Source organism: Oryctolagus cuniculus, chromosome 3, assembly GCF_964237555.1.
Source record: "Oryctolagus cuniculus chromosome 3, mOryCun1.1, whole genome shotgun sequence".
NCBI classification, from domain to species: Eukaryota; Metazoa; Chordata; class Mammalia; order Lagomorpha; family Leporidae; genus Oryctolagus; species Oryctolagus cuniculus.
The window spans coordinates 132011782-132029196 of NC_091434.1; the positions used below are offsets into that span (position 1 = coordinate 132011782).

Consider the following 17415-nt stretch of genomic DNA (forward strand, 5'->3'; position numbering starts at 1 on the left):
GCAGTGAGTGGAGAATACCTGGTGCACTGGGGCAGGAGAATCCTGAGACGAGAGAGCACCTGTGTGGGCTGCTCGTGCGGTGGGTCAGTTCTGTGCGCCTGCAACAGCATGTGTTCCCCCTGCACTTTGAGCACCCTCTGCCTTCCCTGTAAGCTCTTGCTGCTTTTTCTTGTAGAACCATGTGTAATTAGGACTTGTGAGAGGACCTGGAGGCAAAGCAAATCCTGCGTGTGTGGATGTCCCCACTGTTAGTGGGTCCACACCTTGCTAGTTCGGCATGCTCTCAGCCAGAACAGGATAAGATTTCTCACAGCCCTGCTGGGGGAAAAGAGGCAAGATGGTTCAGCAGATGAGTTGCAATCCTCCTTTTCCTTAAAAACAGTGACACAGTGAGACCATGTAGAGCCCCAGTATTGTGGTATTCCCCACCTAAACAAAGCACAGAAAGTGAACTTGTAATTGTGGGTTCATTGTCAGTTCCCAGTGCCCCCAGAAGTAGCTCCAGTTCTTCTTAGGCAAGAGCACAGAAGGGGAAGCAGGGATGCTTTGGCAAAGTTATTATGAGGCTGAATAAAGGGCAGTTTTTGTTTTTTTTTTTTGGTGGGGGGGGTTGATGAGTTAAATACCCAGGCAAGGAGACGGTTGGAAAACACCATGGAGATATTGTTGAAAAGATCTGTGATCATTTTCTAGTCCCTTTGGAATCTACATGTTTTCCCTCTGCCCTGCGAAATCAAGTAACTGTCTCGTCCATGTGTGATAGCGCTCTCCCTGCAATTGCTTCTAGTGCATGACAAGTGAGGGATGCGCGGGGGTCAGAAACCTGACCTGCTCAAAGTCACGTTCCAATTACCGGCGGATTCAGCTCCAGAGCGGATCCCTTCTCCATTGCTTTTCTCCACTGAACCCTTATTTCTGCGCTTCCAGCAGCCTGGAACCTGGCGCCAAACTGCCCCTCCAGAAGCCTGGCCTCCTCCACACCCACTCACCCACCCTCCCCTCCACGCATCGACACACAGCTTCCGCCTTCCTCCCGCCCTGCCCTTTCACAAGCTCTGTGTGCAGCTGCTTCCTGCTGCCTGCGCTGCACCCCCTCTCCTCCTGGCAAACTCCTACTCACCTGAGGTAGCTCACGTGTCCTCCTCCCCTGCACGCCCGCGTCCCCCTGTTTTCTCCCTGCGCCTGGAGCACCCTTTCCCTTCCCTCTGAGCTGATCTTGTCACCCGGAACCCCGCCAGCTCTCGTCACAGGGGCTCTGCTACACTCATCTCACTACCTCTAGGCTGGCACCAAAGAAATCCTTCCATGTGTTGTTGCTGTTTGAATAAATGGCATGATTTCAGGAATATTGTCGAGCTTTTTATCCTTTTGGAAACACACTTGCTTCAATAAAAAAGCCGAGGCATAGATGCTGACACCAGTTCCCGCACGGGAGACCTGTAATCGCCTGCAGCTCCTGCCTGAGGCAGCTGTGGTTCCATGTGGCCTGAGGGTGGTCCCCCTGGCTGTGAGATACACATCTTCCCAGGTGGCAGCCATTCCAACAGGCAAAAGGAAGTGTGGCCCTGTGGGTGAGTCTTCAGGAGGACATGGAGGTTCGAGTGTGGGTTCATGCTAGGGCAGGGTCTGCGGGTGATCAGATCTGGCTTCTGAGCTGGTCTCAGTGCCTTGCGAGGCTCAGTGTCTTCAGCTTTGAAACAAGAAGAGGGAGCCATGTGATTCCCAACCGCATCCTTCAGAATCTCTTCTCGTAACCTTGTGTTGACTGTCTGATACTACTTTTCCTAGATTAAAAAAAAGGCTAGAGCTGGAGGACTGAAGAGCTTATTTAAATCTGACTTTTGCTGTCTGAAGTAGGAAGTCATCTGTTCTACATAGAAAAAATTTCAGCGGGCATGCAATGGAATTATTCACACAAACGTCAACAACATTTTCCACTGCTAGTCCATGAGCGCTCGAATGAAGAGTGAAGAAAAGCTAACATTGCATGGCAGGCATCCTCCAGAGCGCAGTGGCTGGCCCGGCAGCTTGGAGACTGAATTTGTTTGTGTTTTGTAGAGTCTCTGGGTGGAGAGAACATCGTTGTACCTGGTGCAGAGTTTGCCCGGCATTTCCCGCTGGTTTGAAGTGGAGAAGCGTGAAGTGGTAAGGAAAAGAGCTCACTCTCAGCTACCTGTCTTCGCAGCTGCTCACCCCGAGGCATGCCCTGTGTTAACCTCATGTGCTTTTGATGCAAAGTCCCTGAACACCCTCATAGTGAGTGAGTGCGTGTGATACTGCTGTAACCAAGGCTGTAGATGGCATCAGGGTTGTACTACTGCTTCCAGCCAGTGGGAGTCCTTGAGACAGCTAAGATCACAGCATGGGAGAAAAACTACTCAGGCACTTAGTCACAGCACCTGGAATTCCAGTTCTCCTAATGATCAGAGCTGGATGACCTTCAGGGCTTGCTGTGTGCCAGGTCATTTTCTGTGTTATCTGATTTAATCAACACATCAAAGCCATGAAGTGTTCTTATCTCTGTTCTTCCAGTCTTTAACAAACTTCAAAAGCTTTTGCCAGAGATCCCATGTCAGGGACAGGCTGGAACCCAGATGTTTCTGATCCTAAAGTGGTTGTGTTGACCTTCTCTAGCCTTGGCCTCTGTGTAGGCCAAAGGAGGCCCAGCGCAGTGTATAATGAACCATAAGTCCCTGCCCTGCTGGTGCAATTCCAGGTAGGAGAGGTGGTTGGTCTCCCTGAGCAGTCCTGGTTAGAGCATTGGCTGGAGACCAAGGGTCACTGTCACAGATCACCAGCGGAACAGGAACCCTCTGGTGGTCAGACATGCCCCCAGCTCCTACGCCCACCCTGGGTATGGAGAACAGGGAGGCCTTTGCTGAAGATAGCCAGGTCAGGGGGCAACCCACGCTTTCCTCTGCTGCCCTGGAGACTGGCAGCACCTTGACACTGGCCACAGTCCTGCCATCTTACCCTATACCTTGTCCTTCCTTTGGTTCCTCCATTGTGGCCAAGGCCAACCCTTTGATGGCCATAGTCCTCTGTCCAAAAGAAAACATGCCAATTACAAAAATATAAGTTAACCCATTCCTTACTGAGGTAGCAAGCTCACTCTGTCAATGAGTAAGAGCTCCTGCCCAAACTGGCTTTCAAGAGTGGCTTGTCCGACCTGAAGTCTCTCAGGATGGAAACCACCCTCAGCTTATCATGTTCAAGTAAGCTAAGGATGTCATGGGAGTTTCATTTTGCAAGACCAAAACAGGAGTCTGGCTTCCTAAACAAATTGCCCTTGATTCAGCAGATTGTATCAGAGTGTTTGTGTTCTTGTACCGTCTTGAGTCTTGAGTCAAGGTTCCCCAAAAGCTGGTTGCTGACAAGGTGTACCCCAACTGTGCCTCCTAATGAGTGGCCTGGGGTCAGAAATGTTCTAAACCACCCATGCTGCATTTAATGATTCAAAAGGCATTTTCAGCTACTTACTACCCAGAACATTAAATTCTGCAGTCTCACCAATGACACTGGTTCTTTCCATCTCTCTCTGTCTCTCTCTCTCTCTCACACACACACACACACAAAGTACTAATAGAAAGCAGTATGCTAATAATGATAAAAGGAGCATTACCAGACACACCCTTTCAAACATCAGCTGCCTACTTGATCAAGATACGTAATCTGATGTTCTGTCAGAGCGAATCACACAAGGCCATTTTCCTCCCTGAGCACAGCCCATTCCTAACGGCCTTTGTATCTTGCTCTTGTTCCTGCTTCCTAGAATGTCACCCTTCTATTAAAGTCGGTTTAATTCTTCATGCATAAAGTCTTCAGGAATGGGATTACACAATACACCCCAATACATTTGTATCCAAAGAATGGAACTTCTTCATTTGTTTTTTTATCTTTTCTTTTTTTTCTTTTTATTTTATTTATTTTATTTTATTTAATGAACATAAATTTCCAAAGTACAGCTTATGGATTACAATAGCTTCCCCCCTCATAACTTCCCTCCCACCTGCAACACTCCCCTCTCCCACTCCCTCTCCCCTTCCATTCACATCAAGATTAATTTTCAATTATCTTTATATAAAGAAGATCGATTTAGCATATATTAAGTAAAGATTTCAAGTTTGCACCCACACAGAAACACAAAGTGTAAAATACTATTTGAGTACTTTTTTTTTTTTTTTTGACAGAGTGGACAGTGAGAGAGAGAGAGACAGAGAGAAAGGTCTTCCTTTGCCATTGGTTCACCCTCCAATGGCCGCTGCGGGCCTGAGCCGAAGGCAGGAGACAGGTGCTTCTCCTGGTCTCCCATGGGGTGCGGGGCCCAAGCACTTGGGCCATCCTCCACTGCACTCCCTGGCCACAGCAGAGAGCTGGCCTGGAAGAGGGGCAACCGGGACAGAATCCGGCACCCCGACCAGGACTAGAACCCGGTGTGCCGGCGCCGCTAGGCGGAGGATTAGCCTGTTGAGCCGCGGCACCAGCTCAACTTCTTCATTTGTAATACCAAAATCTGAAAAAATCAAAAGATGTTTTCACAAGTTTGGCTCCAAAACTCCTTTATTTATGCATGTAAGTCTTCTATCATAACACTAGTTGTTAGCTTCATTTTGCCTGTGTCTCACTGCAGAAATATTAAGACGTTTGATTCAAGGAAACTGCACCAGACCCTGCTGAGGGTTCCTGCTCTGCTAGATAGACCCCATCTTACCTTTATAAACCTGAAAAGTCTCAGACATGAGATGTTAGATTTCCAGTGAAATGTGGCCCTTTATTTCCTGAATCATAAATCTGGAGTAGTTAATAAAATGGTAATAAAATATCAGTGCCTTTGAAATAGTTTCTGTGGTCAATTTTTTTTTAAGATTTATTTATTTGAAAGTCAGAGTTACACAGAGAAGGAGAGGCAGAGAGAGAGGTCTTCCATCTGCTGGGTCACTCTCCAGATGACCGCAACTGCCGGGCTGCACCCATCGAAAGCCAGGAGCCAGGAGCCTCTTCCGGGTCTCCCACGGGGGTGCGGGGACCCAATGACTTGGGCCATCTTCTACTGCTTTCCCAGGCCACAGAAGAGCACTGGGTCAGAAGTGGAGCAGCAGGTACTCGATCCGGCTCCCATATGGGATGCCAGCACTGCAGGCCAGGGCGTTAACCCACTGCACCACAGCACCAGCCCCTCCTCATCATTTTTAAAATTAATTCTGTTTTCAAACTCATTCAGTCTTTCAAGCTCCCTCTCTGATTAAAACATAAGTTCACTTTAAAATTTCTTTAAAAGGCATTTTATTTCTTAAAATCTATAAATATGATTTTTGAAAGTTCAACTAAAGATAATGGTAATATCATCCCGGCATATCAGATACATCAAAAAGTCATGTGGCTCCACTTTCAAAATAGACCCAGAGGAGCTGGCATTGTATTGTAGGTTAAGCCACCACTTGGGACATTAGCTTGTCTCTGCTTCCTGCTAAGGTTGTCCTGTGAGGCAGCAAACATTGACTCAAGAACTTGGGTCCCTGCCATCCACATGGAAGACCTGGATGGAGTTTCAGGCTCCTGGCACCCTGGCTTTTGCAGGCATTTGGAGATTGAACCGGTTCATGAAGGAACTCTCTCATGCGTTGTATCTTTCTATGTCTTGCTGTCACTCTGCCTTTCAGCTAGATGAAAATAAAATAAACATTTATTCTGCCTGATTGTGCAGATTACAACCTCTCCTCACCAGCACACACCGATAGCGCCATCTAGTGTCTCATAACTACAGCAGCTGCCTGAGAGGTTGGCTTCTACCAGTATCCAGTATCTCAGTCTGTTCAGTAACACGGCAGCCGGTGACCTTTTTAAACCAAAGTTGTATCATATAAAAGTAGAGCACAAGTATAGAATGGACCAGATGTGCCCATCGTCTTACTTCAACAGCTATCACAAGGGCCGGTTTTTCATCTGCAATTCTACCTACACCGTCTCACATTGGATTATTTTGAAGCAGATGTCAGACATCATTTTATCTCATCTGTAATACTTTAGAATGTTTATTTGTTTAATAAAAGACCAAAGGCTACAATGTCACAATGTCATTTAGCACAGCCAAAAATATTCATTGATCATAACATACCCAGTATTCATTCCCACCTCATCAAAAGCCTTTTTGTTTAAACTCATTGTTGTTTAAATTTAGATCCAAATAAAGGCTGTACTGAAATGTCTCCTAAGTCTCTTTCTACCTGTATGTTCCCTTATATCTACTTGAAATTCGTTGTTGAAGAAAATAGGTTGTTCCTCCTGCAGTGTTTCCCTAAGTCTGAATTTTAGACTTTATCTCAGTGGTGCCATTTAACATATTTCATATTTCTCTGTCACCTACATTTCCTGTACACCTGTAGTTAGATCTGGAGGCTTCCTAGGATTTTATTGCTTTTGTTTTTGTAAGTCTGCCTCATGTGTGATGTGTGTTTCTGGTTGTCTTTTTTTCTCTTGTCTTTCTTTTGTCTCTTTTGGTGATGTTGTCAGCTACTGAAGACCATTGCCTACATCCATTCACCCCTTAGGAGTTTCAAAATGGTGACTTTTTTTTTCCATTCCATCTTTATTTATTCATTGGGATACTTCTACAAAGAGAAATATCTCCTCATCATCTACTTCAGAGGTATAAGAAAGAATAGAGAATGCTTTGTTCTTTCCCTTTATTTACCAGTTTCAAAATAATAACTTGGCTCCCGAGCACCATACTAAAAAAGACCAGAAAAGATTTTGTTTTGTTGGTTTTGTTTCTGTGTTATCAGTAACTTATAGATTTAAGCATATTTTTTAAAATTGATAAATTTTTTATTCTTACTGAATTTCAAATTGGAACAGTTGGTCCATGAAGAGCCTCTACACATTGGCCCCTGTGTCTTTGTGACAGTATCCAAGTGGTTACTGAGCTGGTACACAGGATTGTGTTGTCAGATCAGACGTGCAGAACAGCAATCTGGCCCAGGATGCGGCTTTATTAATAATTGCCAAGGCACTCAGGATGCCCCTGGTGAAGCAGGAAGGCTTCTGAGACATCTCGCCCCATCCACCAGATCCTTCCCCACATCAGTAATCATTCAGATGGAGCCTCTGAGTGAGGTCATGCGGTTCCTCCTACAGGGAACGCGTTTCGATTATGAAGCCTCAGTTCTGAAACGTTCCATGTTACACTCCAGAGAGTTCGTTACAGAGCTTCTCAGGGCCATTCTCTAATTGTACCTTGTGGATTCTGGTTTATTTACTTTAAGAAGTCTTTGGGGACTTCTGCTACCGGCATTCTATAACAGAACACCTTTTCCTCCTAGTAATTATTCTTAGTCCATGTACTTCAAGGTTCTGCCTGTTTGCCTTTCTGTCCCCTAAGGACATTCCCCAGTAATGAGAATGACTAGATCGCAGGCCAGTTCCCCTAAGGACTTCCTCCCTGACATCCCCTGCTTTCTGGAATGACAGAGTGGTCCAGATTCACTTACACATCTCCTGCCTGAGGCCTGAGAGCTGCCATTTCTCCCCTGATTCCTGACTTGTTAGTGGTAAACGGTATTTAAAGATCACAGTCTGGGGAAGAGAGGAAAATCATCCTTTGCTGAACATTGTTTCTGCACGTACTTTGCTTATTTCTTTGACTGTCTCCTTGGCATTGTTTCCGAAAACTGAATGAATTTATCACAGGGTATCTCTGGTGTAACCTCTAATTCGTGGGTCAGCGATGGGGGTTATCAATCTCTGCCCCTCTGAAGGGATAGCTGTTTCTTGGGAATATCTATTGTCCCAGCATTCTCTCCAGTATTGGATATCAGATACTATTCTGACATGTTTATTCTCAAAATGCTTTCATATATAAAATAGTGGTTAGGATTCTAGATTCAAATCTAGATTCTTCTATTCACTAGTGGTATGACTTGGAGGCAAGCTATATAATCTTTTTTAAAAATGTTTTCATTTCTATAAGGGGAACAAATTTCATATGTGCAGTTTTAAGAGCATAATGATACTTCCCACCCTACCCTCCCTCCATCCCTCTCTCCTTCCCTCCCTCCTCCTTTTTTATTTACTTGTTAAATTTTTTTTATTTATTTGAAAGGTAGAGTTGCAGAGAGAAAAAGAAGGAGAGAGGGAGAGAGGGAGAGAGGGAGAGAGAGAGAGAATCTTCCATCCACTGTTTTACTCCCTAGATGGCTGCAATGACCAGGGCTGGATCAGACCAAAACTGGGAGCCAGGAGCTTCATCTAGGTCTCCCACATGGGTGCAGGGGCCCAAGACCTTGGACCATCTTCCACTGCTTTCCCACACACTTCAGCAAGGAGCAAGACCGAAACTGGAGCAGTTTCAGGATTCAAACCCACACCCAAATGGGATGCCAGCATTGCAGACAGTGGTTTAACCTGCTGTGCCACAATGCCAACCCCATCTTTTAGTTTTACAATGGCATACTTCCAATTTACTTTATAATCACAAACTTAACCCTCCTCTAAATAAAGAATTCAACAAGTAGTAAGTGGAAAAACCACTGTTCCTCAGGGCATAGACAAGAGCTATGAATAATAATCAAATCTCAAAATGTCAATTTCATTCTTATACATTATTTTTTGTACTCTATGTATTAGTTACCACAAACCAGAGAACACATATTATATTTGTCTTCAGGGGACTGGCTTATTTCACTATGCCAAATAATAAAAATGATAATTCTAGGGTTGAATGGGGGGTGTCATTTATTAATATTAGTGAAGACAGAGCCTCCCATTCACCATTTCACTTCCCAAATGCCTGCAATAGCTGATGCTGGGCTGAGCCAAAGACAGGAGCCAGGAACTCAATCCAGGTCGCCCAGGTGAGTGACAAGGTCCCAATCACTTTTGAGCCATCACTGCTGCCTCCCAGGGTCTGCATTAGCAGGCAGTGGAGTTAGGAGCTGGACCTATGAATCAAATCCTGGTGCTCAGATGTAGAACTCAGGCATCTTAACCAGCATCTTAACCTCAAGTTTGAACACCTGTCCCTATCCTGACTTTTGTGATTTCCATTGCCTTGCCTGTTTTATCACTTATTTGTGTCCCTCCAAACAATTCAACTTCGTTTTGAACTTTATGTAACAGTGTCATACTATATTTGTTCTATTATGACTTCTTTCACTTAGTGTTTGTACTGTTTTCAATATTCTTGCGTGTAACTGAAGTTCATTTTCATTGCTGTATACTATTCTATTGTGTGACTGTATGACATGGATGAATAGACCACAATGTATGTATGCATTCACATAATGGACTTTGACAATTATTATGAACAGTTTTGTACATGTTTCATAATATACATATGTACACCTCTGTTCCACTTTTCCTTGACTATATGCCTAGGAATAGAATTTCTGGATCAACTATTTTTCAAAGTACATGAACAATTTGAACTTCAAACAGCAGTAATGGAGATTCTGTTGCTGATACTGTCATCTTCACTTACTGTTACCATCTTTACTGCCACTCCAGTGGGTTTAACTGATGTAACTGATGGGTTACTTTTCACATTTTCTATCACAAATGAGACTTAAAACTTTTTTATATGTTTACTGGCAAGTTTGATTTTTTAAAAGTATTTAACTTTTTTGTTCATTCTTATTGAGTTGTTTGCCTTTTTCATACTAGTTTTTACGTCTATCATATTCTAGACATGGGCTCTTTGAGATTGTAGATGCTATAAAATCTCATATGCTCTGGCTTATTTCTCCTTCTCTTCATAGTGTCTTTGTTGAATGTTCATTCTTGATTTTGATATGGTCAGACCATTCTAGGAGTTTCCAGTGTTGGTTAAAGTGACTTTTAAAACTCTGATTGTTCCCTAAACTGAAGGAAGCCACATTTAATGTACTTATGGTAATCCCGAATTACTTTACTGCTAGGAGCTTGGCACACCTTCTCTTTGAGGAGAATGTCATTAACAGTACCAATCTCAATGTCACACATTTGAAGAATATTTGTATTCTTTTCACAATTAGGTCCTCCCTACAACTCAGAATTTTTAAGTCATTATGACTCTGTTTGGCTCTCTGTCAACAAAGAGATCCTGAAATATATATTATGATCTTGTTTTCTGTAACTCCCAAATGTTTACCATCCTATGCCCCCTCATGATGCAATTATCTATGCATACGGGGTCCATATGGGCCTGGGTCCCATCTTCCCAACAGGGCTGAGAGCTCCTTGACATCAGGGGAATCTGTAAAGGCATGTTTGTCCCTCCCATGAAACTTTGCATCCAATAAGCATCTATATAGGTGATAATAATGTTCAGAGTCTGAATATTTAGCTCTTCAAAAGAAAAGTAAAACTAGCTTTAAAATGCACAAGCCGGCGCCGCGGCTCACTAGGCTAATCCTGCGCCTTGCAGCGCCGGCACACCGGGTTCTAGTACCAGTCAGGGCGCCGGATTCTGTCCCGGTTGCCCCTCTTCCAGGCCAGCTCTCTGCTGTGGCCAGGGAGTGCAGTGGAGGATGGCCCAAGTGCTTGGGCCCTGCACCCCACGGGAGACCAGGATAAGTACCTGGCTCCTGCCATCGGATCAGCGCAGTACACCGGCCACAGCGCGCTGGTAACGGCGGCCATTGGAGGGTGAACCAACGGCAAAGGAAGACCTTTCTCTCTGTCCCTCTCTCTCACTGTCCACTCTGCCTGTAATAAAAAAAAAATGCACAAGATGCTTGGATTTTGTCTTAAGGATTCAATTAATTGTTTCTGTGCTAATAAGGAATTGATAATTGTTGATTATCTGGAGTAATGAGGTACCCAGGCTTTTCAGCCCTTACTAATGAATAGCTAGCTTGACTTCCACATCCTGTCTATTCTATTGGAGGGCCCCTAGTAGTAGCCATATTGATAGGAGCTGAGGGGAGCGCAGATAATTCAGAACATGGATAATCTACTTTGTCTTTCTTCTTGAATGTCACAAAATTCAATATCTGTTTTTGTTCATTTGCCTCTCAGGTAGAAATGAGTCCTCTGGAAAATGCAATTGAAGTGTTGGAAAATAAGAATCAGCAGCTGAAGACTCTGATTGGTCAATGTCAAACACGACAGATGCAGAATATCAACCCCCTGACCATGTGCCTGAACGGAGTCATCGATGCTGCAGTCAATGGTGGAGTGTCCAGGTACCAAGAGGTGAGGATTCAATGCTGCATTGGACAAAGCTTTCATATGTGATTTCATGGGGTTCATGAATCTTTTTATACCCATATTGTAGCAGGCAAAGGCTACAGATCACAGAAAGAGTCCTTTGTTAAAAAGAGTAACCCAGTCATTAACTCCATCTTCCAAACAGGTTATATTTTGAAGACAAGACAGAAAGATAAAGAGATGGAAAGTTAGTCCTTAGATAAATAAATGTAGTGGGAAATAGGATTGTTTAAGAAATGTTTATTTATTTCTCAGAGTAATGAGATTCGTGGGCTTAGAAAATTACAATCTTGCTTCGAAGATACTTTAGGTAGACATTTCATCTGCCTTCTGTTATGTTTTGTTTTTAAAGATTTGTGCATTTATGTATCTGAAGGGCAGAGTGACAGATCTTTCATCTGCTGGTTCTCTCTCTCCCAAATGCCCACAGACATTCAAGGCTGGGGCAGGCTGATGTCAGGAGCCAGGAGGTCCATCCAAGCATCCCATGTAGGGTTGCAGGGGCCCATGTACTTGGGACATCATCTGCTGCCTTCCCAGATATATTAGCAGAAAGCTGGATCAGAAGTGGGATAGCTGGGACTTGAACTGGCACCCTGTTATGGGATGCTTGTGTTGCAAGTGCTGGCTTAACCTGCTGTGTCACAAAACCACCACCTGCCCTCTTGGTTTTAAAGATTTTTTTTTTTTTTGGAGATTTATTTTTTTGAAAAGCAGAGTTACAGAGAGAGAGGAGGAGATATAGAGAGACACAGAGATATTCCATTCACTGGTTCACTCCCCAAATGGCTCACCACGCCACCGCCCCCCCCCCCCCGCCCCGCCTTAGTTTTAAATAGAAAGACACAGCAACCTGGAAGGTGAGGCCACTATCTTAGTCACACTGAATCTTAAGGAAATTTAGTTTAGGGTAGAATGTCAAAGAGTGAATTTACTCTTTGTTTATTGCTGCCATGCAGTTTCTGATCTTTCTTTTCCTTTTGGTTCCCTTCTGACCAGCTGCCCACACAGACATCCCTCCATCTGTCCCCAGATGTAGTTTCTGATGGTGTCATTTCTCCAAAGATGCCAGGTCTTTAAAAACAACAGCTAAGTCATTTGATTCCTTTGTAACTCGCCTGAACTCAACCAGCTGTCCTTTTTCTTACTAGGCTTTCTTTGTCAAAGAATATATCTTAAGTCACCCTGAAGATGGGGAGAAAATTGCACGATTAAGAGAGCTGATGCTTGAGCAGGTAAGGGAAGCAGAAGGCAGCCGCCTTCTCTCTGTCCTGCCTGGACAGGTGCCTGCTCACCCAGAGACCCAGCTGTGTGGTTTACTGCATCAGGAGTCTAACTGATGCTGGCAGTCTGCGAGTACAGATTCACCTGTATATATTCCAACTTACTAAGTTCTACGTTTCCTACCCATTTGGATGCAAAAATCGGGTTAACAAGGAGTAGACCAGTAGCTCACTATAACAATTTCATAGAATCTCTTAGAGCTTTCTTTGTTCTCTTAGAACTTGCTATATGCTTGATGCTGACTTTTCATTCAAAAGGTGGTACCTAAATAAGTTCAAGACAACTCAAATAAGTGTATGCATGAATGAGATTGCTGCTTATCTGTTAGCATAAGGAAGTGGGCAACTGATAGGCTTTTATTTAATTCAAGGTGGTGTTTGGAAACTAAATTTATGAAGTGCATGATACAGATAAAAGTAAATACAATTCATTGGTTTCTACTCTATAGAACCACAGTTTACTTTCATTTATTTGATACCTGCAAGTACGAAGAACTGGAGTGAGTTATCTGCTGCCTGTGATGTCTGGTAACTCTTGGGCAGGAAAGAGTTTAAAAACCTTGGAGGTAGGAGAAATTATAGTTGGAAGGCTGAGTTAAATAGGAAATAAAGACAGTTTATTTCCATGAAAAGTGGGATGGATATGGAAAAACGTGACAAAACCATATCTTCACACTTGAAAATACCAAATTAGTCAGTAAAGAATGCTCTTTTAGGTTAGAACGTGATGAGTCCATAGTATATACTGCATAGGTTTAGTGTGCGTTGTGTTCAGCCTGAGTTCTTTCCCCAGAGTTAAAGTCAGGGTCAAGAAGCCTCTCAAGAAAAACAAAACCAGGAAGCCTCTGTTTTCCTGGTCATGTTCCTGGGACCTGGCCTAGGCCACAAGAGATCAATGGTTATGACAGAGGCTGGCGGCCCACCCAGCTGCCCCGCCTCTGTCTCTGTGCAGTCCTGCTTCTGCCTCTCTCTCACAGGCAGCAAGCGTCCTCATCTCTGTGGCACAGTCTGCTTCCCTGAGAGCCAACTTACAACAAAAGGGAGGTCACCTGGCAGCCAGTGGCCCTGAGCCTCAGCTCCTGCATCCCTGCCCCGGCCTCATCACAGAGGTCAGCCTGCCCTTTGATGCCTCAAACCCTCCAGCGCTCCCTTTCACAGGTGTCCTTGATGTTTGCCTAAGGGTGTTTTGCTGTTTATGCAAATATGCTGGCAGTGGGCGGGCTTCCAGAGCCTTGATTGCCCTACCTGGGTCCTCTAGGCTGGTGACCTCTGCCCTAAGGAGGGTTAGTCCTGTTTGACCACAGTCTCAACCTAGAATCTACACTGGCAGCAAAGATGAAAGAGTTGCATGATTTGTATCCTCCCTGCTTACGGAATTTGTTCTTTTGATCACTGGAACATAGGGGCATTTTTTTTCTAATGTAAAAGCACTGCTCAAATCAAAGGAGCATGCAGTATTGATAGCTAAACAAAGGAAAGTTGCTTGTTTATGTTCCTCTTTGTTTGGGTCCTCACAGCAGGAGCACTTTTTTTATTAAAAGCAGGACCTGGTTTCTGGTGGCATTATCATATGTGAACAAGAATAATATTTTAAAACAAAACAAGAAGCATAGCAACAACCAGTACCGAATTCCTTCCTCCCTAGCAGATTCTGAAGCCTGGGAGGGCTGGGCGCAGAGAAACCTAGTGGTAGAGAGGAGAGTAACAGGAGTCAGGTGCCATCCAGAGAGGGGAGCTGTCTGGGGTGCAGTCCTGCCTCCATTCCTTACTGGATCCTGAGAAGGACCGGGAGGGGCCCAAGGGACAAAGAACTGCCAAGAAGCTTTGTAATTAGAGCTGGAAGAAGCTGGGAGCCGTGGGAAAATCGAGTCTCTGGCATCAGATAAACCCTAGTTCAAATCCCCCGCTTGTCTTTTAGTTCATGTAGGACTTTTCTGACACTCAGTCTCCTCCTCACCGCACCCCCCACGAAGGGACACCCATTCCTATCTTGTGGGAGCCAAGGGATTAGCAATGAAGCGGGCAAATGCACAGCGCAGGGCTGGGTCGACAGCAGGCGCTTAGTGAAAGGCATTCACTGATGAGGGTTTTTTCCTTATGTCGTCATTAAGGCACAGATTCTGGAATTTGGCCTGGCTGTGCATGAGAAGTTTGTGCCTCAGGATATGAGACCCCTTCACAAAAAGCTGGTGGACCAGTTCTTTGTGATGAAGTCGAGCTTAGGGATCCAGGTACGTATGCTGAGTGTCGGTGGCGGGGCGGTCTGACCACTGCTTTCACCTTTTGTTAGAGAGCCGGTGAGGTATCCCACAGCGACATCTGTTGGTTTTCCTGCCAAACTGCATGATTTTACTTAGAGCCTTCCACATTAAAATAGCATTGTCTGCTCTTTGTCGTGTCCGTCATGTGCTATGAAAACAATAAACGTCACAGGGAGAAAAGCTTAATAGTTCTGGAACTCACCTTCATAGAGCTGTAAAAATTTCACGACGATGAGGATGTGTATCTAGTCTACTCAAGTATCACACGAGTTGGGTTGCCCATCGCATTGCTGTAGTAAGTAAAGTTCTGTCTTAACCACACCTGCAGGAGTTCACTGCTTGCATTCAGGCCAGCCCTGTGCATTTCCCTAATGGAAGCCCTCGTGTGTGCAGAAACTCCGCCCCTGCTTCCATGAGCCCAGATGGCACCAGGGTAATTCCGAGGCGCAGGTAAGTCCTCTTCCATAGTACCTGACAATTTGGCATCCCCACAGGATGATCTGGAATGATTCTCTCATTCTTTATGGCACAATTTGTCAAAGACGCTGTTTCTTAACGACATAATGAAGCTGCGAGGCAGCCACAGACCTCTGCCACTGGTAAAACAATAGCCGACCGAGAAATAAAGTCAAACACTGGATTATATCGAGGCAAACAGGAGACACCAGAAATGGGATGGATGTGTTTTTCCCTTTGGTTTTCCATCACGCCAGCATGTGATAAAGTGCATTTCACAGACTGACTTAACGATCATTTTTCCCCCCGAAACAGCCCGTTAAGTTACCCAGCTGTCAACCGGTATTCTTCCTCCTCACTGTCCTCACAAGCCTCTGCTGAAGTAAGCAATATTACAGGGCAATCAGAAAGCTCTGATGAAGTCTTTAACATGCAGGTACTTGATCAGCTTTTTGTCTGCTCGTGTTTATTCCTTCTCTGTCTCAATCATGGGAGTTTCTGTTCAGTCTGCCATGCACGTGAACTGTCTGTAAGCAAGAATTTGGCTTAAGGTCAAACCTCTAAACACTCGCATGGCTTTATTGGTGTTGAGTCTACAGAGACGCTTCTCTCACTGCTGCCCATAGCTCTAAGAAGCAAGTGAGCAAGCAGTGGGAAAAGCTAGACAAGCTGTGTGGCGTTGGCTCTGAGCCCTACCTCTAGTTGGCTTCTTGACTCCAGAGCTCTTGGGGCTGTCACCACATGCTCACTGCCACCCAGCACTTCTAATAAGTGAATTTTTTCTTTAAGGAGATGTGGTCACAGAAGTCTCTCTACCAGCATACTTGTTGGAAAATGTCTAGAGGAAAAAGGTTTCATTTTACACAAGGAGAGCCATTGCGACACTTAGAACATTTTACCTAAACACCGCTATGATGGTATCTATGACAGTACAGTAAGACTAAGCTGAAATTTTCCTAGCCACTCTCTTTGGAAAGGGACCAGCAATACTTATTTCCAAACTGGTACCTTCAATACATTTCACAGAAGGCATGAGAAGGCATGCTTTGTGCCTTTGGGAAGCAATCCCTCATTTATGTACCCTAGGCCAGAAGTCGTTCTGCATAGACTTAGCCAGGGAGTGCATTGCTAACTGGTACCAGGTTCCAGATCATAGCTGAAACTAGTGTGAATGCATCCCTTTGGTTGTAGTCAGAATCTCAGATTCTTGTTTGACTCAGGCAGGCCTTCTTAGCCTGAGTTTGTAAGGTTTTTCTAGATTTCCAAGTGGCCTCCGTGTTTCTTGATTTGAAAAGCAATGTTGATGGTGTGTTTCACCTGTTGTGTTAGTGTGGTGAGAAGCTCTCGCCAGTGTATGCTAACAGCTCCCCATGTGTTTCCAGCCAAGTCCATCTACCTCAAGCTTGAGTTCTACTCACTCTGCTTCACCTAATGTGACAAGTTCTGCTCCATCGAGTGCCAGAGGTCAGTGCCAGCATGTGGGGGAGACCGGGGGCCCCCAGCCTACCCTCAGGAACCCAGGCTTCAGGACACACAGGCCCTCTCCTCCACACAGGAGCGAGGCCACCACTGATGATTCTTTCCTTCTCTTCCCAGCTTCCCCCTTGTTGTCTGACAAACACAAACATTCCAGAGAAAACTCTTGCCTGTCCCCAAGAGAGAGACCATGCAGTGCCATTTATCCAACACCTGTGGAGCCTTCTCAGGTAGGAATTCCTTGTGGGATGGACAAACTAGAAAACTAGGAAAAATCTGGAATTGCTGACATTGTCCCTCTGCAGAAACACAGCGTAGCTTCCAAAAGCAGCCAGCTGGGCAGTGATAGGCCACAGGTCCAGCTGGGTGCAGGTTCCCCCATGTCCTCTGCCTCTGAAGACATGGGTTGCACCTGAGCACTAAAGCTGAGGGGGGAAATGGGAGATGATTTTTACCTTCCTGGCCCAACTCTCTAGTTCATGGCTGCTACTTAAACACTGCAAGGGGTACTGCTGAATGCATTATGTGTGTGTGTGTGTGTGTGTGTGTGTGTGTTCGCATGTGTAGGTAGCTGAAGTCTGCAGAACTTCTGATGTTGCAGAAGATCCTCGAGAAGCACGCTGCCAGCAGCAGCCTTCCTTTTTCTGTTGCCCGGCTAAGAAAACTGCAGCTGCTTCCCTTCCGGGGTACCCAAGAGTGCAGGAGCAATTTCTCTGTGCCTTCATCATCCTTCTTTAAGGCAGGGAGGGAAAAGC

General features: G+C 45.0%; 1 protein-coding gene across 7 annotated transcripts in view; it reads left to right on the forward strand.

Moving 5' to 3' along the window:
• Positions 1 to 17415, forward strand: part of DOCK4 (dedicator of cytokinesis 4) — a 520558-nt gene that overhangs the window by 490451 nt on the left and 12692 nt on the right. For 6 of the 7 annotated variants that reach the window (XM_051849660.2, XM_017342765.3, XM_008258382.4 and 3 more), the window contains 8 exons: positions 2059 to 2145; positions 10993 to 11169; positions 12336 to 12419; positions 14579 to 14698; positions 15057 to 15178; positions 15500 to 15620; positions 16567 to 16648; positions 16781 to 16890. In XM_051849660.2, coding sequence (XP_051705620.1) covers positions 2059 to 2145; positions 10993 to 11169; positions 12336 to 12419; positions 14579 to 14698; positions 15057 to 15178; positions 15500 to 15620; positions 16567 to 16648; positions 16781 to 16890 — 903 coding nt within the window. Of the gene's footprint in view, positions 1 to 2058; positions 2146 to 10992; positions 11170 to 12335; positions 12420 to 13444; positions 14546 to 14578; positions 14699 to 15056; positions 15179 to 15499; positions 15621 to 16566; positions 16649 to 16780; positions 16891 to 17415 lie in introns of those variants that run through there. The other variant, XM_051849661.2, reaches the window with a different exon arrangement.